This window comes from Panthera onca, chromosome A2 (assembly GCF_046562875.1).
Source record: "Panthera onca isolate mPanOnc1 chromosome A2, mPanOnc1 haplotype 2, whole genome shotgun sequence".
Classification (NCBI taxonomy): domain Eukaryota; kingdom Metazoa; phylum Chordata; class Mammalia; order Carnivora; family Felidae; genus Panthera; species Panthera onca.
The window spans coordinates 164,532,258-164,553,675 of NC_138340.1; the positions used below are offsets into that span (position 1 = coordinate 164,532,258).

General features: G+C 50.8%; 1 protein-coding gene across 4 annotated transcripts in view; it reads left to right on the forward strand.

Moving 5' to 3' along the window:
• ACTR3B (actin related protein 3B) overlaps positions 1–21,418 on the forward strand; it is a 90,131-nt gene that overhangs the window by 49,761 nt on the left and 18,952 nt on the right. For all 4 annotated transcript variants that reach the window (XM_078437179.2, XM_078437173.2, XM_078437174.2 and 1 more), the window contains 3 exons: positions 979–1,122; positions 4,199–4,372; positions 5,934–6,026. In XM_078437179.2, the coding sequence (XP_078293305.1) occupies positions 979–1,122; positions 4,199–4,372; positions 5,934–6,026 (411 nt within the window). The remainder of the gene's footprint in view (positions 1–978; positions 1,123–4,198; positions 4,373–5,933; positions 6,027–21,418) is intronic.

The following is a 21,418-nucleotide window of genomic DNA, read 5'->3' on the forward strand; positions in this document are numbered from 1 at the left end:
GTGCTGACTGTGCAGTGCTGGTAACCACTAGCCTCGATCAACTGTAGGCGAGGTGGACTGTCCCCTCCACCCCATGTCACACGGGCATGTGGCGCAGACTCTTTTCCTGCAGGGACCGTGGCGGGAAGCCATCCCTTCTGGCCGCCAGCCCCCAGAGAGTGAGCGGGGCGTGTGTGTCCCGGGAAGGCTGGCGAGGGACCTGGGCCACACTGCACGCTGTGGGTGTGTGAGCTCTGGGCACGGCCCCAGTTTCTTTCTGGGCATGGGTGGGCAGGCTTCACCTGCTGGGAAAGCAGCTGAGTGAGAGGGGTCCCTGTCCTGACCAGCACTGGCCTCCAAATGCGCAGGCTGGGGGGTAACTCGCCAGAATTACTCCCAGCGAGTGTAGCTCTTCGTGCAATAAATGGGGTTATTTACTGAGTCCTGAGTACGTGCCAGAAACAGTGCTATGTGCTTGCCTTCCTCAAGTCTCTATTGTAAACCCCCGTGGGGTCTTGTTCACCCCATGCTGTGGGGCTGAAACGTGGTGACAGACTGGTCCGTGGTCACCCAGCTGACAGATGTGGAACCAGGATTCGAATGCAGGTTGTCTGAGCCCCGTGTATTTAACCAAATTGTTGACTCTTAAATATAAGTAGGTTTATAGTTGGTTTAATAGTTTATAGGTAAAACTTTTTCCTTTTTGTTAGACGAACATAAAACAGTTTCCTCTTCTGACAACATGACTTATTGGAAATGAACCGGCTTTTCCTTTCACATTCCTGACACAGTCATCATTTTGCTTGCTTACAGAGAGTCTCAGGTTATATTCATGGAACTGTGCATGCAGTCACTGTAAAAGACCTCCAGTCTTGGGCTTTGTGCACAGTGGGGACTCTAAACGCTTGGTGTGCCGTGAGGGGGTGGGACACGGGGTCCGGGGAGCTCTGCCCTACTGGAGTTACTCATTCTGGTCCTTCTGCCTCTTTTCTTCCTTAGGCAGAAGGTTATGTAATTGGAAGCTGCATCAAACACATCCCGATTGCAGGTAGAGATATTACCTATTTCATTCAGCAGCTGCTAAGGGAGAGGGAGGTGGGAATCCCTCCCGAGCAGTCATTGGAGACCGCAAAAGCCATCAAGGTAAAAACAGATGGGAAATGGGCTGGTTTGGGCGGAGGGGGGTGGGGGGGAATGGGAGGGGGAGAAATGGTGTTTCCGACCCTTCCCCTTGCTACCATCCCCCTGCTCCCGCTTTCCTTCCTCTCCCCGAGGACGTGGGTCTCTGGTCCTGTTTACCACTTGAGTTGCAGGGCAGGAAGCCTCAAAAGCTTAGCCTTTTCCTCTGAGCATAAATGCTGTGGAAGCTCCAGCTGTAAATGAGAACAGCTTGATAACGGGTATTGAGCACAGGCGCACGTAGTACAGCATCATTTAATTGGAGCCTAATTAGATGGAACCCCCAATTAACTGCATGTGCTTCACGTCTGGAATGAGCAGCAAACAGCAGCCACAGCGGTGTTAGGAAGTCTGCGAAGCCAGCCAAGGCTCGGACTCCTGTCGGGTATTGCCGTGCGAGGTTCCTTGCCCTGAGAATAACCGTGGAGACTGAGGCCTTTCTAGGGTCCAGAATCGTTAAAACCCATCTGTATTTTCTGGCCTCTAGTTACCACGCTGGAGAAGTTACGGGGGGTTTTAAAGCTTGGAAGAAACATGGCTCATGGGTCCTCACTTAAGGTGTCCGCTGGGCCCAACCCTTCGGTTCGTCTGTGTTCCTTCTAAAAAAAGATCCTTTCCATGACATTAAGATCAAAGTTTCTCAGAATCCCTGAAACGTATTCTAATGCCATCCTTGATCTGCCCTAGCAGAATTTTCAGACGGACGGCAAGATCTGCTACACATCCCTGTTCCCTGATGACAGAGGGAGGGGGCGTCAGGCAACACGACTTTAAATCCACCGGGCTGCGGACAGAGACACCGAGCTGTCCTCAGAGCCTGGTCCGTTTCTCGCGGCATCTTAATGTCATCAAACAATAATTTGTCCTGATTCTGAAACGTAGTAAGGGAAGTTCCTTCTAAAAAAAGATCCTTTTAGAAGGAACTTCCCTTACTACGTTTCAGAATCAGGACAAATTATTGTTTGAGTCAAATGCAAGAGATTTCAGTGATGCAAGGATAGTTACCACATGGATTAAGAGGGAAGGGTTTGTTTTTGGAGAGGAGCGAGGTTGTGAGGTGGGATGTGTGACCTTGAGCATCTCTTTCCTCACGGGACACACACTTTCTGAGCCACAGAGGCGTTTGAGGGGAACGAGCGACCGGGATTCGGTGCTCTTGGTGCCAGAACAGGACAGCTCTGGGCAGACCTGGGGGCAGAATTGACAGAAGTCTCACAAGACTCTTTTTTAAGCTAAAGTATTTTCCAAGGCTTTCCCTCTTTCCCTGCCTGTCTTCAATGAAGGAAATTTGGGTATTTGATTCATGCTTCCTCGCCATCCCAAGTCTGTTGCTAATGTGAATCAGAATCGAACTTCTTGTCCCTGACACTTAGGGGTCCCTCTGGGGAGTGTGAGTGTTCCCTTTCTCGTAAAGATTATTGAGTGTGGTGACTGGTGCCTTCCCGGTCCTTGTGGTGGTGTTTGCTTTACTCACAGGCTATGCGGGGTCCAGACCCTGAGATTGGAGGGGGCCATTCAGGTTATGATGATGTCCTGCTCAGCTGTGAGGGCCGGAGTAGGAGACTCCTCCCTGACCCTCCAGATGAGCCGTGCTGGCCCTGCGTGTGGGTTACCTGCTGCCTGTTGCCTCCTCTCTGCTTGTGTAGAGGAAGAGATCCTGGAAAGATCCTGGTTGAGAGGTACCCCAAGAGATCCTGGTTGAGAGGTGCCCCAGTGTCGTGGTGCTACTGTGGCCATCTCCCGTGGCCATGAGCAGGCCTGAGGCTGCATAGATCGTGGCACACAGCGTCCTTGCAGCCTGGGTCCAGAATTTAAGACGAAGACTGCTGCACTCCGCCCAGCTTTATGAGGCATTTCACGCCATCGGTTAAGCCAGGGCAGATGCCGCGAGAAACGGACCAGGCTCTGAGGACAGCTCGGTGTCTCTGTCCGCAGCCCGGTGGATTTAAAGTCGTGTTGCCTGACGCCCCCTCCCTCTGTCATCAGGGAACAGGGATGTGTAGCAGATCTTGCCGTCCGTCTGAAAATTCTGCTAGGGCAGATCAAGGATGGCATTAGAATACGTTTCAGGGATTCTGAGAAACTTTGATCTTAATGTCATGGAAACACCTGCACAGGTCCTTCCGGAATCCGTGATGAGCGCCAGCTGCGTGCCTGACGCAGCGCCCACTTGGCTCTTGCCCACAGAAAGCTTCCTTTCGGCAGCTGGTACCCAAGTGCCACCTGCTGGTGTGCTGAGGTCGGCTCTGAGGACCGATGGTCCACCCGGCGGTTCCCCGTCAGGCCTTACCAGATGCCGAGGGAACGACTGCTGTGCGCGTCTCCGGTTGGCTGCCGATGCCGGGGGAAGGCCGCTCGCGGTTCTCTCTTGCGGCGGCGCATAGGACCCCCGTCCCCCTATCCGCGTCTGCCTTTTTTTCGGCGGCACCTGCCACCACACAACATACTGTGTCATTGACCTCTTTGTTGTGGTCGTGGCGAACTGTGCGGCGCTCAGCCAGCGCGTGTGCTCTGGCGGCCAGGGATCCCTTGCACGTCCTGCACGCCTCGGCACTCGGGAAGTACTCGTCCCGGGGCCCGTGACTGGGCCGTGTCCGACTGCACGGCAGGTCAACGACCAACGGATCGATCATGGCAGGCGTCAGGATCAGTCTCCTGCACTCGGCGCGGGCCTGCTGGTCCAGAGGCCGAAGGCAGGAGCGCCCGGGCCAGGGCCATGTGGGGGCCTCAGAGGCATGAGGGAGGAGGAGACGGGAGACAGGACGCATAGTAGACACGTGTGGACGTGGTTCCAGACAGAATGGCGACAAAATCTGTTGGAGTGAGACTGGTTCATAGCTGAGTTGCAAAGAGAGCGGATTTACACGTCCGACATAGGAGCGTAGTCGTGTCTGCGGTGAAAGGTGACCGAGTGTGAGGCCCGATGGCACGTCCACACTGGCGTCCTGCTGTGTTCAGTGCTTGGGCTCACTGGGTATTTGCTGGAGGGACGAGACTGCGCGGTTAATGCCTCGTGACGTCTTTGTGCTCGTGTCTCCAGGAGAAATACTGTTACATTTGCCCGGACATAGTCAAGGAATTTGCCAAGTATGACGTGGATCCCCGGAAGTGGATCAAGCAGTACACGGGCATTAATGCGATCAACCAGAAGAAGTTCATTATAGACGTTGGCTACGAAAGATTCCTGGGGCCTGAAATTTTCTTTCACCCAGAGGTAAGAGGTTTGCTCCCAGAGAGTGCACGAGCGAGGCGTGCGTGGCAGGACTGCCACGTCGTGTGGGTGGAGGCCGCCCCGTCTGCGTGGCTGCTGCCCTCTGCCTCCGCACAGACCTCGTGGTCGAAAAGCCGGTGACCAGTTGGCCTGCAGGCGGTTGGGGAGAGCAGAGAAGGTGATGGAATTCAAAGCGAGCTCACGCTGCTGCGGAAAGTAGTTTCTCTCAGGGACCAAGTGAAAGTTGCCTCTTTTTAAAAGTGGGGTGACACGTGGCCTTTCCCTCTTTCGTGACCATCCTTCCTAATCCCAGGTTTTAGCCCAGGACAGTCCATCCTGCAGGGCAGGTTAAGCTTCCCGAGGGCTGGCCTTGTCCGTCGTTACGTAGTGCTTGAGAATTACACACGTCATCAGTTTAACTGTTAGTCACAAAAAATTACTAGTTTTGCAGGAGCAGTGATTATGAGGCAGCATTTTAAGGTTTAAATGAAAGGCATTTTACTCGTATTTTGGTCTGTTTTCCTGCCTAATTCAGCTTATGTTCCCTAGGTTACAAACTGCTGCCTGTTTTTAGTTGTGTATATGACTGTTGTGTAGGGGGATGTCACACACATACGAGTTCCTACAGTCTAGTCACATCGTGCTCATTCCCTCCTGCCTCTGACGACACCAACTTACAACAGCCATAAAGGTGACAGTGTCGGGTGAGCCGCTGAGCACCTGGGTCCCTGAGACTGTTGTACATTCGGGCTTTCCTTGATTCTAAAACATGCTTAAAATGCAATGTAACCGAGTTATTTATACTTCACCTTATGTAAGTTGTAGAATTAAATCTAAGGCTGTTCACTCAGCTTGCTTGTTACCGTGTTGATTGTGTCATTTTAAAGCCACCGTCATCACAGATGTACCCCTCCCCCCATCTTCTAGCCCGCTGCAGTGATCTTTCATTGACTCTGCTCTTTGTGTTTTTTTTTGTTATATCTTGGCTGATTTTTTCATACTATGAATATTCGTAAGTGTTACTATGTACTCACCGTGTCCCTTGTTACATATCCCACACATCACGCGTGTGCTCCTAATGCAAAGCTGGTCTCTTTGTCAGCCTGATCACTTTCCCTCACTAAACCCACGTGTCTCATCTTTTTTTTTTAACGTTTATTTATTTTTGAGACCGAGAGAGACAGAGCATGAACAGGGGAGGGTCAGAGAGAGAGGGGGACACGGAGAATCCGAAACGGGCTCCAGGCTCCGAGCTGTCAGCACAGACCCCGACGTGGGTCTCGAACTCACAGACCGTGAGATCATGACCTGAGCTGAAGTCGGACGCTCAACCGACTGAGCCACCCAGGCGCCCCATCACACGTCTCATCTCTTAAGGGGACATATGTCATCATTACTACACACAGTCACATGGGATTCATTTGACACATTGAACATTCCAAAGTGAAGTTTTTAAAGGAATGGTGAATTCTGTATTTGTTAAAGTTACTTTTTGAGAAGAGTTTTTCTTTTGTCCTGTTGACAGAAATGTATAATGTTTCTTTTACATTTGTATGAAATTTAGTTTGCCAACCCAGACTTTATGGAGTCCATCTCGGATGTCGTTGATGAAGTAATACAGAACTGCCCCATCGACGTGCGCCGCCCGCTGTATAAGGTATAAGCCGCTTGGGTAAGGTGCTTTGACCTCGTTTCAGCACACATCCCCATTTCACTCTTGTTCGATAGGCTTTGTTCAAGGCCACTATGGCAGTAAAATATTTTTCTTAGAGGAGTGGGGATGACCTAAATGTCTGGAAATAGTCTCATTAACCAGAAATAATTAATGTGAATACTCTAGTATCTTCTTATCTGGCAAGCTGTGTTAAGTTGGACAGTCTTAACCACATGTACTGATGGGAAGATAAAAGCGATACTTCCCCTCATGCTTTTCGTGAATTCCACTTGTCTTGTTTCATGCATATTTAGTTCGGTGTCAAATGAGGTGTTGTCGGGAGAAGGTAGAGCCTGAGACGAAACAAAGAGAAAATGCTCATGTAATATTTTCTCCAAAGTTCTGTTTTATAAGGAGTTTTGAAACTTGAAATGACAAAAAGCTAGCCCGTGTGATTACAGGATAAAGAAATATGGCTGACAGCCATGTGCTGGGAGCAGAAGGTGGTGGTCGGGTGGCCTTCAGTGTCAGTTAGCATCTGCCTGAGTGTGTCACCCCGTCACTGCCTCACACTTTATCCCGCCTTCCTCAGACTCTGGTACTTCACGCGAGAGAGGAGGGAATCAGGCTCAGCACTGCACGTGAGAGAGGAGGGAATCAGGCTCAGTACTACACGCAAGAGGAGGGAATCAGGCTCAGTACTGCATGCGAGAGAGGAGGGAATCAGGCTCAGTCGAGGGGGCTCATTGCTAAATTTTGTTTCATCTGCAGTCTTTGAAGAGAGTGAGGTAAATCAATGTCAGTTCAAATGAAAAGATGTCAACAGTGTGTATTGTTTAGTGAGAAAGCAAGTTATAAAATTTACATATGGTATTATGTCATTTTATGTAAAAACAGAGTTCTTAGTTGCATATGAGAAAAGGATTTGAATGATTACACAATACTGGGGGTGAGGAATGGATTGTACTTTCTACTTTTTGTGTTTAAAATTATTAGAAATTTTATGGTTAACGAATTTTTTTTAAGTCTATTTATTTTGAGAGAGCACACAGTGGAGGAGGGGCAGAGAGAGAGAATCCCAAGCAGACTCTGTGCTATCAGCACAGAGCCCGACGCGGGGCTCAGACTCATGAACCGTGAGATCAGGACCTGAGCCAAAGTCGGACGCATAATCGACTGAGCCACCAAGGTGGCCCAACAGATGTTATCTTTATTATTTGGAAAAATTCACTATGTAGACAACTTTTTATGGGTAAAAACAAGTTATAATTCTATTTTTATTTGTCGCATATTCTTTACATCTCTCTCCTCCAGTAAAGCGTGCAAGAAAAGGGAAACAAGACAGATGGCAGTATTGAGGCTTCATGTTTTTATTGTTGGAGTAGCACGCGGCGTTCTTCCCACTTGTTACTCTCCCCCCACACTAGCTGTGTCTTCTCGTCCGTGAAAGTGAGGAGCAGGTGTCCACTGTTTAGTCTTCGTTGCACCGTAACGGGAATGCAAGTCGTGCGGCAGTTACGGATCGCTCGAGATACGGGGCGGGATTTTTCTCTGCACAGTTTAGTTCACATTCAGTGGATTCAGAGGATTCTCGAAGAAGAAACGGCCTTTGGAGAGCGTGTGGACTGAGCCCCGGACATGGGAGAAGGAGGTACCTGGGCGAACTGGAGCAAATCGGTCTCAGGCTTTCTTTGGTCCTGCTTTGTGCGTCTTGTCCCAGGACGGGTTCCTTAATCTCTGTGACTTGAACTGGCGAGGTTGGGCAGGAGTGACAGAAAAGATGAGACGGTCTTTCCTTTTACCACGCTAACCTGCTCGGGGTCACCCGAAGGGGTTGGCCTCTTGTCTCTTCCCTTGTAGGGTGCCTGGTCCTTCTCTTCCGACCAGTAATTGCACTGGGATGCCACTTCCAGGCGTGGAAGTTTTAAGTGGCTAATAACAGTCATCGGAGCGAAGGAGGATTAGAAGTGGGAGAGGATATCACTTCCAAAGTGGAGGAGGGAAAACAGGTTTTGGGGGCTGGGAACGAGAGAGTGTGCAGAGGTGGCTCAGCTCCCGGCACTTTGCCTCCTCACCACTAGGGGGATCTAGCCTCCACTTCCGATGCTTTTTGGATGCTTCCAGGTGACTTTCCTGTAGCCATCACAGTAGCTACACATGCAAGTCGCTGCTTACGTTTTGTCTCCTAAATTGAGGGTCCTTCTGCTGTCACCAGTAGCTGCGGGCCGGTCGGGCCTGGGGACACAGAGTGAGAGGAGGTACTGGCTAGTTTCATCGCTTCAGGGTCATCGTGGTGGGTGAGGGCCGTGGGGAGAGCTTCCCTTGGTGCTGGTAGCCGTGCACACCCACTCCCTGGGCCGCAGCCTGGAGGAGGTGAGCACAGAGCCCGGGGTCGAGGGGTGGGCAGGTGATGGGATGTGGAGGGTGCAGTGCGGCCCGGGGAGGGTCAGGACCGGCAGTGGGACAAAAGCAGGGCCTTAGCCCAGTTACTTGTGTTTTCCAACATTTGTTTTAAAATAAAAATTTTTTTATTGATGTTTATTTATTTTTGAGAGAGACAGAGACAGAATGCGAGTGGGTTAGGGGCAGAGAGAGAGGGAGACACAGAATCCGAAACAGGCTCCAGGCTCTGAGCTGTCAGTACAGAGCCCAACACGGGGCTCAAACCCACAAACCGTGAGGTCAGGACCTGAGCCGAAGTCGGACGCTTAACGGACCGAGCCACCTGGGCGCCCCTCCCAACATCGTTTTAAAATCTCAGATTTCTGTCAGCACTGTACTCGGGAAGTTGGAGAAAGTGATTGAGCTTCTCAGTGAAATTTTTTAAATGATAGGAAATCTCAGATTTCCTTTTTTTGGTTAATTTGTTCTCCAGGTGCCCCTTACCTTGTTCAGAAACAGCCTGGGGCGTCTCCATCTCTGAACAGGTTTCTCTCGAAGAAATCGTGTTATTTGCAGACTTTAAATGATCATTTAATAAATAGCCACGGCTCCTTTGTTGAGCGCTGATACGCCTTGAGAACTGGGTTAAGCATGTTCCTCACAGCCGTGGCCTGGGGCGGCTGCGGTTTCTCTCCCCATTCCGCAGACGGACCCGAGGTGGCCGCTGGCTCCAGGCAGCCCTGCTGTGTCCGGTGGGGCCCGTCACGCGCAGGCTGTTGGTCTTTCCCTCCTCACACACATCCCTGGAGGACGATGATATCCTCCTTTACAGATCAGAAGACTGAGCTCTGAGAGCAGTTGGGGGCACGTGAGGTCATGAGCTGCTAAGTGGTGCAGTTGGGTTTGGAGTCCAGGCCGTGTCCCACATCTTGGAAAACCCACGCGTGTTTCATCACGTGACGCAGGATGATCCTCCAAAGAGAAATTGCGTCCCTGACCACGTCACCTTTGGGCTTGTCGTTTCTCCCCTGCGGTTTTGGGAAGGGTTTAGTCGGCCGTGGTTGTCACATTTGTGCCGAGTGCGTTTTGCGCTCTGTGAGCCACACGAGTTTTTCCGTGGCCTCTGCAGTGTCATCGCGGCCTCGCAGTTGGCTTAGGATTCGGGTAGGGTTGAGAGGGGGAGGCTCCATGCCCTGTGGGGAAAAGAGGGACACAGATGGGACCGCACCCCCTTGTCCCTTTGTAAGATATCAGGGTGGACTAGAATATGTTACCGGAAAACTTAACCCTGATATCTATGTCTGCTCAGGGGACACGTCCGGTGGGGGGTGGCAGGCCACGGGCAGCACAGTGACGCGGCTAGCTGTACCGCCAGGCACTGGGGGTGGGCAGGGCGATGGAGGGTCTGTGGGCACCAGTGCTTCTGCCACGGCCACCGTGAAAGGAACTTGTTTCTAGAACACAGGGCTCGATGGGCATTGAAGCTCCGTGTAGAGGCCTGGGGGTACCTGCCAGGCACTGGCTGTCGTAGCGCTTCTCCCTCATGGGGACTTTTCTGCAAAGGGCCAGACGGTGAATACTTGTGGCTTTTCAGGCCATTCGGTCTGTGTTGCGTTTCCTCGGTGCTGCCCCAGCAGCCGTAGGCGACGCGAGCGACTGGAGGTGCTGTGTCCTGGGAGCTGGGTCCGTTGCAGGCACGAGAGGGCCAGGAGCCCGGCCCCGACAGCGTCCCGATGGGCCCTCTGGCCTGCGTGTTTGCTTACCGGCGGCCGCTGCTGCCCTCGGGAAGCCGACTGTCAGGCCCTTTTCACTTCCGGGTTGCTCGGCCGGTGCTTGCTGAGCTTTCCCCCGCTGTCACCCCTTGTGGGGCCGTGAAGGGCTCTCCTGGGGCTTTGTGGTTCAGATTCACCCTGTTCTTTTGGTCCCCCTCCACTGCCCCTCCTCCTCGTCAGGGTGGCCGTGGCCTTGTCACGGAGAGAGCCGCCAGCCGGCGTCTGTGTTGGGGAAGCACGCACACGTGTGGGCTTGTAGGTTTACGAAAGTTGCCTGAAATCTCTCAGTTGGAAGATACGCTGCGAAAACTTGAGGGGAGCACGCGGTGGCCTCGCTCCAGGGAGCTGCCGGGTCAGTGTCTGGGGCCGCGCGCGCTTCCCTGCTCTCTTGCTCCTCTGCCTCCCCGCCCGGCTGGCTCCGGCGGCCCCTGCACCTGCCCCGGCTCCAGCAGGACGGAGAGACCCGGACACAAGTAGGAGACACGGTCCGGACCGCGGAACTCAGGACTGGGAAGGAGGTGGTGCGTGTGCCGAGCCCTGGAGGATTAGCCGCGTGGGTGCGCTGCCCCTCCGGGGTGTGGGCGCTGGGCTCCTGAGCACGTGGCCGCCGCGCGTCGTCCCTGCAGACCCCACAGCCTCACACGGGCAGCTGTGGGACCCTGGAGACCCAGCAGGACTCTGGGTGCCCTGAGGGTCTGCCCTCGGCTTCAGGGGAGGCCGTCTTCCCCTCACCCAGCTCGCTCCTCACGGGGCTGTCTAGACCGGCCAGGCCAGGACTGATGTTTACCAGGCCCAGCCTCGGTCACTGCCGGTGGTCTCTGGGGAGGAGGAGAGCAGGAAGAGGCTTACTTTGGGCTCTGTTGGAAGCACCTGAGACAGTGCTGGCCCTTGAGCTAGCACCTTGCTCGGGCTAGTAGACAAGAAAGCAGAGATGGTGGAAGAATGAGAATGATAGGTGGCTTTGACAATTTAGAATCTTTAAAAAGGCAAAACAATTTTTTAGACAAAAGTAGTCGTAATCTAAGTTTTTTTTTTTTTAATTTTTTTTTTTTTAACGTTTATTTATTTTTGAGACAGAGAGAGAGAGAGCATGAACGGGGGAGGGTCACAGAGAGAGGGAGACACAGAATCTGAAACAGGCTCCAGGCTCTGAGCCGTCAGCACAGAGCCCGACGCGGGGCTCGAACCCACCGACCGCGAGATCGTGACCTGAGCCGAAGTCGGACGCTCAACCGACCAAGCCACCCAGGCGCCCCTAAGTTTTTATTTCATTCTGGCCTGTAGAGTAGAAGGGTAGGTATTTACGTGCCTCCCTTTTTAGTTCAGCTGCTACGTTATGGAGGCGGGAGGCTGGAGGGGTGCTCGTGTGAGGGTCCAGTCTTGGTAGTCCCGTGGTTTCCCCCAAAGACCAGGTTATGACAAGGAGCAGGTGCTTCTGGAAACAAGTTTTCATCCCTGGCCACCACACCAACACCTCCAGAGCGTTACAGTATACCCACGCCTGGGTCTCTGTCCGGAGATTCTGATATAATTGGCCTGGGCATCTGGATTGTAAAAGCTTCCCAGATGATTCTAAGGCTCAGCGAAATGAGAACCACTGTTAGCAACTAGTTCTCTTCTGGATTAGTCAGTGTTTTGTGACTTTTATGCTTTGCTTGAGGGCAAAGCCACTTTGAGTTGCTTTGTAGTGCAATTAAGTGTCTTCTACGTCTGAATTCTGTGTATCTGGTATCTGGGTACCTGCTAACTGCGGGACTCCATTGTCGTTCAGTTAGAGGATGTGGGTGTGTATGAGAGGTGGTTCTTGTCTTCAAGAGCTTCCAAAAGCCACAGATAACACCGAGACAATTCGAATGGAACCCCTGCAAGCTAAATGTCATTCAAGTGAGTCATGCATATTCTGGTAATTGAGGGAAGGGGCAGATTGCATTTAATGAGATGGGGTCATGAAAGCTTTCAGAGGTGGCAGTTGAGCAGAGTCTGAGGTTCGGCTTGTGGAGATGAGCGGGGAGGCCGGCGGGGGAGGGCACTTCACAGGTTGCGGTGGGAGAGCAGGGCACGTATTTCGGAAATCTGTTTTGCGGGGCACCTGGGTGGCTCAGTCGGTTAAGCGTCTGACTTCGGCTCAGGTCATAATCTCACGGGGTTTGAGTTCAAGCCCTGTATTGGGCTTTGTGCTGATAGCGTGGAGTTGGCCTGGGATTCTCTCTCTCTCCCTCTCTCTGTCCCTCCCTCACTCATGGGTGCGTACGCTCATGCACTCTCTCTCCCCCCCCCCCCCCCAAATACATAAATAAACTTAGAAAAAGAAATCTGTTTTGGGTGGATTCTCAGGTGGTATTGAAGGCAGTCAGAAACCAATCTAGGAGGGAGGGCAGGCAGGGCTAGTGACAAGATATTGTTAAACGTGCCTTAGCGGTGGGTTGGGAGTTGTTAAGAAGTCTTATTACGTTTGTCAGGCAGGTGCGAATACATCTTGAAACGGTTCAAGGAATGATTTTTCTGTAACAAACTGTTTGAATTGGGTATACGTATTTTAATTATGGTACGGCCTTTTAAATCAGGAGGCACGTTGCAGAGTAAATGAATTATATTTATTATATTCGTTCTTAATGTTGAATCAGTTCAAATATCTTTAGTATTTGAGAGAGAGAAAAATACATATTTTAGGATACTGTTTTTTTCCAGCCCTTTTCAAAATAAGCCTCTCATTCAGATGAAGTCCTGATTCAAGTCTGACACGTGAACAGAGAAAAGGCAGCTGCTGTGTTTGGGGCAGGGCGGTGGGCAGAGAAGTTTCCAGAGCTCTGCTGGTTCAGCCCTGACTCTGTGCCTGTATCCCCCATAACCCTCAGCGGTGTCTCCTGCGGACGTGTCCGGAAGTGCACGGTTGTGGGGTCACCCGGGAGAGACCGCGACTCCCACCCCCGGACTTTGAGTAGCTCGCTGTGACCGGAGTGGGGGAGAAATGGGTGACGGTGTCCCCCGGACAGCGCTGAGTGCGTGTTCACCCAGCACCCGCACCAGGCCAGGCCACTGGCGACACAGATGGGCAGACCGCCATCGCGGGGTGCGGTGGGCTGTGAGGGCACAAGGGGCGCTCCCCCCGACGGGGTGCGAGGGAGGCTCCCGGTGGGCAGCGTCTGAGCCCGTGTTCTCGGCACACTTTTCTGCCGTGGTGGACGCGTTCTGTATCTGTGCCCTTTAGCGCAGCTGCCACTGGCTGTAGTGGCTGCTGAGCCCTTGGAACGTGACTGGTGCGACCGAGGAACAGCGTCTAGAATTTGTTCACTTAAAATTTAAGCACAAACGGCCACGCGTGGCTGTTGGCTGCTGGGACTTTCTCAGTGTCCCGAAGGCTGGTATGGCGTCCTGGTCAGCAGGCGGGAAGGGTGTTCGGCTGGTGGACGTAGTCTGTTCGCGGGGCCAGGGGAGAAGGACAGCAGGGCATTTGTGTGTCCGGAGGGCCTCCCGCATCTCGACCTGACACTGGAGGGTGGGGGCTGCGCACGCGGGGCCCACAGGAGGGGGCGCTGCGGGCGGCTGGTACCGAGCGGGGTTGGAGGGTGGTGTGGTGGGTCTGGAGGGAGGGGCCTCGTGTGGAGTCAGCTTACCCTAAGGGCATTGACGGTTTTACGAGGGGGGAGACACAATCCAGTTCAGGTTTTGGAAGTGCTGAAGAAGTGATGGGGCCAGAAAGGCCGCGGGCCGGGTGGGACGGTACCCAGGCTGGGGAAGCAAGCGGTGGCAGACAGGGCAGAGGGCGGGCGGGCGGGTGGAGAGAGAGGAGACGGGCTCCGCGGTGTCTGATGATGTTCCGATGAGGCCGGTTTCTTGCACATCTGGGACGACGGGGATGTCATTACCAGGGTAGCAAATGCAGGAGAAGGGGAGCCCACTGAGGGGTCACAAGACGAGTTCCAGCTTCCAGTGACGTGGACTTGGATCATGGGCTGTGGAGGATCAAGAAGACCTGAGATTTTCGGGGATCATCAGTGTCACCAAGGGAGAGAGTGCCGGTGACAAGACAGGAAGGTCAGATTGTAAGGGGCGGGCAGAGGAGGGGGGCCAATGAGGCCATCAGTCAGGGTCTCCTGAGGGACAGTCAATAGGATATCCCCCCTCCGTCTCTATCTGTATGTCTGTGTCTGTATATATCTCTATATCTGTGTCTATACCTGTCTGTGTGTCTAGACGTGTTTATATCTATCTGTATTTATATCTACATATCTATCTTTGTGTATCTATATATATTTGTGTATCTATAGCTATATATCTATGTTTATATATCTATAACTATACCTCTATATCTCTATATATTTCTGTATCTGTAATCTATATATCTCAATATTTCTACCTCTAGATCTCTATCTAATCATCTATATACGTATATGTCTGTATTTCTATATCTCTATATATCTATATTTCCGTATGTCTATATCTCTGTGTCTATGTATCTATATCTCTATCCCTGTATGTCTATATCTATATCTACCTAATCATCTATCTAATCTTGCTTTAGTTCTCTGTAAGATTTATTGTGAAGAACCGTCCTGCTTTCAGACTGGCAGGTCCGGAATCCACAGGGCAGGCCAGCAGGCTGGAAACCCAGGCAAGAGTTGACGCCGTAGCCTTAGTGACAGGCTTCCGTCCACTCCAGCAACCTCAGTGTTTGCTCTTGAGGCGGGTCTTCATCCGTGCGAGTGAGGCCCATGCACGTCACCGAGGGTCCTCGTTACGTTAACCGCATCGACGAAATACCTTCACAGCGGCACTTGGGCTAGTGCTGATGAAGTCGCCAGTGCTGTAGCCAGGCCGGGCCGACTCATAAAATTAACCATCACAGAAGCGTAGAGGGAGTAGCTGAAGAAAGAACGAAAACTCTGGGGGTGCCTGAGCGGCTCAGGTCATGATCTCACGGTTGGTGGGATCCAGCCCCGTGTCAGGCTGTGTGCTGCCAGTGTGGAGCCTGCTGGGGATTCCCTCTCTCTTTCTCTGTCTCTCTCTCTCTCTGTGCGTGCACATGTGCGTTCTCTCTCTTTCTCTCAAAAAAGAAAACTGTGGAAGGCAAGGGAAGACAGCTGTTATCAGCCTGGTCAGGTGACGCCGATGAAGGTGGAGAGGTGGCCGTTGGGCTCTCAGAGAAGAGGCCGGGAGGAGCTGGGCAGAGGCCAGATGACAGCATCTGCAGGGAATAGAGGGCTCACAAGGGGGAGAGAGGATGTGCAGACACTCTTGTGAGACATTTGTCATTAGTTGTTTCGTCCCCCAGATCAGGCATCTGTTTAGAGCCAACCCCGGAGAGGCACTTGGATTTTCTCGAGGACACTGGGGGGCATCCTGCAGCCCTTATTTCCATATTTCACAAACAGGCTTGTTCAGACTTTGCTGGGATTGCAGTCTCTGGGTTCCATCTGAGTCCAGAAGCTCTTGTCCCTAAAGAGGGCCAGCCTTTCAAGAGTACAGTGTAGGGGTCGTTCCCAGGAGCTTTTGACGGAGTTTTCTCACCTGCAGTGAGTGGCCGGGCAGAGGCTCCCCTGGGAGCATTTTACTTTGTGCTGCAGCAAACCCAATGAACTGGGAACGTGGGTTAAAGTTACACAGGATGGTGGGTAGGTGGCAGTGTATGTCTGTCAAACTGAGTTAAGATGAGATTAGAGTCTCTAGCACGGAATCTGCTAGTATGACAGAAATGGGAGTTTTTGTCATGCTTTATTTTTTATTTTATGTTATGTTATGTTATGTTATGTTATGTTATGTTATGTTATTTATCTTATTTTATTTTATTATTTTTTTATTTATTTTATTAAAAAAAATTTTTTTTAACGTTTATTTATTTTTGAGACAGAGAGAGACAGAGCATGAACGGGGGAGGGGCAGAGAGAGAGGGAGACACAGAATCGGAAGCAGGCTCCAGGCTCTGAGCCATCAGCCCAGAGCCCGACGTGGGGCTCGAACTCACGGACCGCGAGATCGTGACCTGAGCCGAAGTCGGATGCTCAACCGACTGAGCCACCCAGGCACCCCAATTTTATTATTTTTTTAAACATTCATTTTTGACAGACACAGAGCGTGAGAGGGGAGGGGCAGAGAGAGAGAGGGAGACAGACTCTGAAGCAGGCTCCAGGCTCTGAGCTGTCCGCACAAAGCCCGACGTGGGGCTCAAACCCGTGAACCACGAGATCATGACCTGAGCCAGAGTTGGATGCTCAACCGACTGAGCCTCCCAGGAGCCCCATAACTTTGTCATTGTTAATGCCATATTAGGTATTAATTAATGGAACTTACTGGTAATACATACCGTATTTCCATCTTTCTGACTGAGGCTTCAGGTGGCTAACCGGTTACGTGCAGTGTTACAAGGCATGTGCTGCAGTGGCCTTTCCTAGCATAAAGACAGGGCCTTTCTGTTTTTAGAGGTATTGTGTAATCGAGACTTCTATTTGACATCATGAAACAAACATTTGTGCGGCCAGGTAAGTAAGGCATTATTATGATTGCTGAGGGCTCCTGAGAAATCCAGGCAACACAGTGAGCTGAATAAATGGATCGTGCGGTCACGCTGAGTGAGAGGCGTGCTGTGCAGCTAGGATTCGTGGCCACTTAGCAAGTCGAGCCTGCGTCGTGCATACAACTTCAGTCTAGAAAATTTACACTCTGTAGATGAGCAGAGATTATGATTTCCAACTTAACATGCATTTAGAAAGTTTGAAAAATACCAAAATATTCAATAAGGAAAACAAGTCAACACAATAGGGATGCCCACTATCACCACTGTTGTTTACCATAGTGTTGGAAATCCTAGCATCAGCAATCACACGATAAAATGAAAAAAAAGGCATCAAAATTGGCAAAGAAGTCAAACTTCCACTTTTTGCAGATGACATTATACTCTGCATGGAAAACCCAACAGACTCCACCAAAAGTCTTCTAGAACTGATACATGAATTCAGCAAAGTTGCAGGGTACAAAATCAATGTACAGAAATCGGTTGCATTTTTATATACCAATAATGAAGCAACAGAAAGAGAAATAAACTGATCTCATTTACAGTAGTACCAAGAACAATAAAATACCTAGGAATAAACCTAACCAAAGGTGTAAAAGATCTGTATGCTGCAAACTATAGAAAGCTTATGAAGGAAATTGAAGAAGATACAAAGAAATGGAAAAACATTCCATGCTCTTGGATTGGAAGAATAAATATTGTTAAAATGTCAATACTACCCAAAGCTATCTACACATTCAGTGCCATCCCAATCAAAATTGCACCAGCATTCTTCTTGAAGCTAGAACAAGCAATCCTAAAATTTGTATGGAACCACAAAAGGCCCCGAATAGCCAGAGTAATTTTGAGGAAGAAAACCAAAGCAGGAGGCATCACAATCCCAGACTTTAGCCTCTACTACAAAGCTGTAATCATCAAGACAGTATGGTATTGGCACAAAAAACAGACACATAGACCAATGGAATAGAGACTCCAGAATTGGGCCCACAAATGTACAGCCATCTAATCTTTGACAAAGCAGGAAAGAGGATCCAATGGAAAAAAGACAGCCTCTTTAACACATGGTGCTGGGAGAACTGGACAGCAACCTGCAGAAGAATGAAACTAGGCCACTTTCTTACATTATACACAAAAATAAACTCAAAATGGATAAAGGACCTGAATGTGAGACAGAAAACCATTAAAACCCTAGAGGAGAAAGCAGGAAAAAAACCTCTCTGACCTCGGCTGCAGCAATTTCTTACTCAACACATCTCCAAAGGCAAGGGAATTAAAAGCAAAAATGAACTATTGGGACCTCATGAAGATAAAAAGCTTCTGCACCACAAAGGAAACAATCAGCAAAACTGAAAGGCAACTGACAGAATGGGAAAAGATATTTGCAAATGACATAATGGATAAAGGACTAGTATCCAAAATCTGTAAAGAACTCACCAAACTCCACAACCGAAAAACAAATAATCCAGAAAGAATTGGGCAGAAGACATGATTAGACACTTTTCCAGAGAAGACATCTAGATGGCCAACAGGCACATGAAAAGATGCTCAACGTCATTCCTCATCAGGGAAATGCAAATCAAAACCACACTGAGATAGCACCTCACGCCGGTCAGAGTGGCTAAAATGAACAAATCGGGAGACTGTAGATGCTGGCGAGGATGTGGAGGAACGGGAACCCTCTTGCACTGTTGGTGGGAATGCAAACCAGTGCAGCTGCTGTGGAAAACAGTGTGGAGGTTCCTCAAAAAATTAAAAATAGATCTACCCTATGACCCAGCAATAGCACTGCTAGGAATTTACCCAAGGGATACAGGAGTGCTGATGCATAGGGGCACTTGTACCCCAATGTTTATAGCAGCACTTTCAACAATAGCCCAATTATGGAAAGCGTAAATGTCCATCAACTGAGGAATGGATAAAGAACATGTGGTTTATATATATAATGGAATACTACTTGGTAATGAGAAAGAATGAAATCTGGCCATTTGTAGCAACGTGGATGGAACTGGAGGGTATTAATGCTAAGTGAAATAAGTCAGAGAAAGACAGATATTATATGTTTTCACTCATACGTGGATCTTGAGAAACTTAACCGAAGACCATGGGAGAGGGGAAGGGAAAAAAAGTTACAAACAGAGAGGGAGGGAGGCAAACCATAAGAGGCTCTTAAATACAGAGAACAAACAGGGTTGATGGGGGGTGAGGGAGAGGGGAAAATGGGTGATGGGCATTGAGGAGGGCACCTGCTGGGATGAGCACTGGGTGTTGTATGGAAACCAATTTGACAATAAATTATATTAAAAAAATAAAACGAGTCAGTTCTCTGTAATCATTGCTTATTGCTTTGACTACCTTTCCTTTTTATATCTTTGAAATGTGAATAGGTAGATATATTATGCTGCCTTTATATTTTGTATCCTGTGCATTATGTTGTGAACATTTTCATAAGTTAACATTCTTTAAAAACATTATTATTATTATTATATTTTTAGAGCACGCGTGAGTGAGGGAGGGGCAGAGAGAGAAGGAGAGAGAGAGAATCCCAAGCCCAGACACAGGGCTCGATCCCACAACCGTGAGATCATGACCTGAGCTGAAAGCAAGAGTCTGACACTCAATGACGGAGCCACCCCGGCGCCCCCCAAAACATTTTTAATGTGACCTAATGCTCCATCCTTTGTTTTTGTCAGTATCCGACTCTTTTCTTGCATTAAGCTTTTGATACCTTTGTGGCTTAGGTCAAGATCTTTCTTTCCAGGACGTAGTCTGACATTCCGGGTGGTGGGTCGCCGGTGACGCTTTCTGAGCAGGCCGGTTCTGACGGGAGGGTTTGTGCTGCCTGGCGGCAGTGCCCGTCTGGGTCACTGGGTCTGGGATCACTCCTGGATTTTCAGTTGAAATCCTGCGTGGGCCTGCAGGAGGCCCTGGTTGGGAAGGTGTCCCCAGAGCGGAGCTGACTGTGGGGGCTCTGACCCAGGACCCATTCGTTGAGCAGTACTTACCAGCAGCTGCTATGTGCTGGTCATTGTTCTGGGCGCTGTGGGGTCAGCTGTGACCGAAACAGGAAGAAATTCCCTGCCGTCATGCTGGTTACACTCTTGTGGGGCATTCGACAAAAATAAACAAACGGGTAGGGGCGCCTGGGTGGCTCAGTCGGTTAAGCGTCCGACTTCGGCTCAGGTCATGACCTCATGGTCCGTGAGTTCGAGCCCCGTGTCGGGCTCTGTGCTGACAGCTCAGAGCCTGGAGCCTGTTTCGGATTCTGTGTCTCCCTCTCTCTCTGCCCCTCCCCCGTTCACGATCTGTCTCTCTCTGTCTCAGAAATAAAAATAAACATTAAAAAAAAAAACAAACGGGTAAAATGCATACGTGCTAAGGAGGAAGGCCTAGCAATAGTTGGGGAATGAGGATTTAGTCTCCACTAGGGGGTGGGTGCCGTGGGGGCCCTGACTTGCGATTTCCATGTGTTGTGAAGTATTGCTCTTTTGTTTTCTTCCCCCCAACCTTTTAGGGATGTGAAGGTGATTCTCCCCTCATAGGTTGTACCAGAAGAGTCGGTGGCCCAGTCTTGGCCCCGGAAGGAGTTGCCAACCCCTGGTCTCAGTCAGTGGCCGCCCTGGAATTATGCAGCGCGCAACCTGCGTAGCAGCCTGGGTCTTGCGAAGTGTAGGGAGGGCTTTGTCTTAGGCCCTGAGAGAGCTGAGAAGCCATCGGAGGGGTTTGGGCATGGCAGTGACCCGACAGGACATGTTGTAACTTGACGGTCGTGACTGCCATGTTGGAAGCGGGGGACGGGGGTCCGGACTGAAGTCAGGAACCAGCTGGGAGGTTCACCCAGCTGGACACAGTCATGGGGGTGGTGGGGAGTGGTCGGGTTTCGGCCATACTTCGGGGGCGGAGCCATCGGGGTTTTGGGAAGTAGAAGTGCAAAGTGAGAGGAAGAGCAGTGAAGGTGTGACTCAGCAACCAGAAGGAGACGCTGTCCTGAGCCAGGCGGAGTGCCCGTGGCGTCATCGCCAGTCACATCCGGGAGGGCTTCCTGCCACGTGCCAGTGGTGGTGGTGGGTTCCGTGACCTGTTTTATGCACACCTTCCAAAGACCTGCGGCTCTGGTTGCGCAGCGGGAGACAGGAGTTACTGCCACAGGTGGCAGAGTTCTCTTGATAGTTTTGAGTTTTTTTTTTTTTTTTAATTTTTTAATGTTTGTTTATTTTTGAAGGAGAGAGAGAGAGAGACAGAGGGTGAGTGGGGGAGGGGCAGAGAGAGGGAGACACAGAATCCGAAACAGGCTCCAGGCTCCGAGCTGTCCGCACAGAGCCCGACGCGGGGCTCGAACTCACGGACCGCGAGATCATGACCTGAGCCGAAGTCGGATGCTTCACCGACTGAGCCACCCAGGTGCCCCAGATAGTTTTGAGTTTTGATAATTGTGTTTCAGCCCAATTGGTTTCCTTTGTAATCCTGCACATTTTATGCCTTTAAGAATATTATCGTGGGGGCACCTGGGTGGCTCAGTCGGTTGAGCGTACGACTCTCGGTTTCGGCTCAGGTCATGATCCCAGGGTCGTGGGATCAAACCCTGTGTTGGACCCCGAGCTGAGCGTGGAACCTGCTGGGGATTCTCCGTCTCCCTTTGCCCCTCTCCCCTGCTCACGCTCTCTCTTACTCTCTCTCCCTCTAAAGAACAAACGACACAACAACATTATTGTGGGCAGGGGTGCGTGGCTCACCGA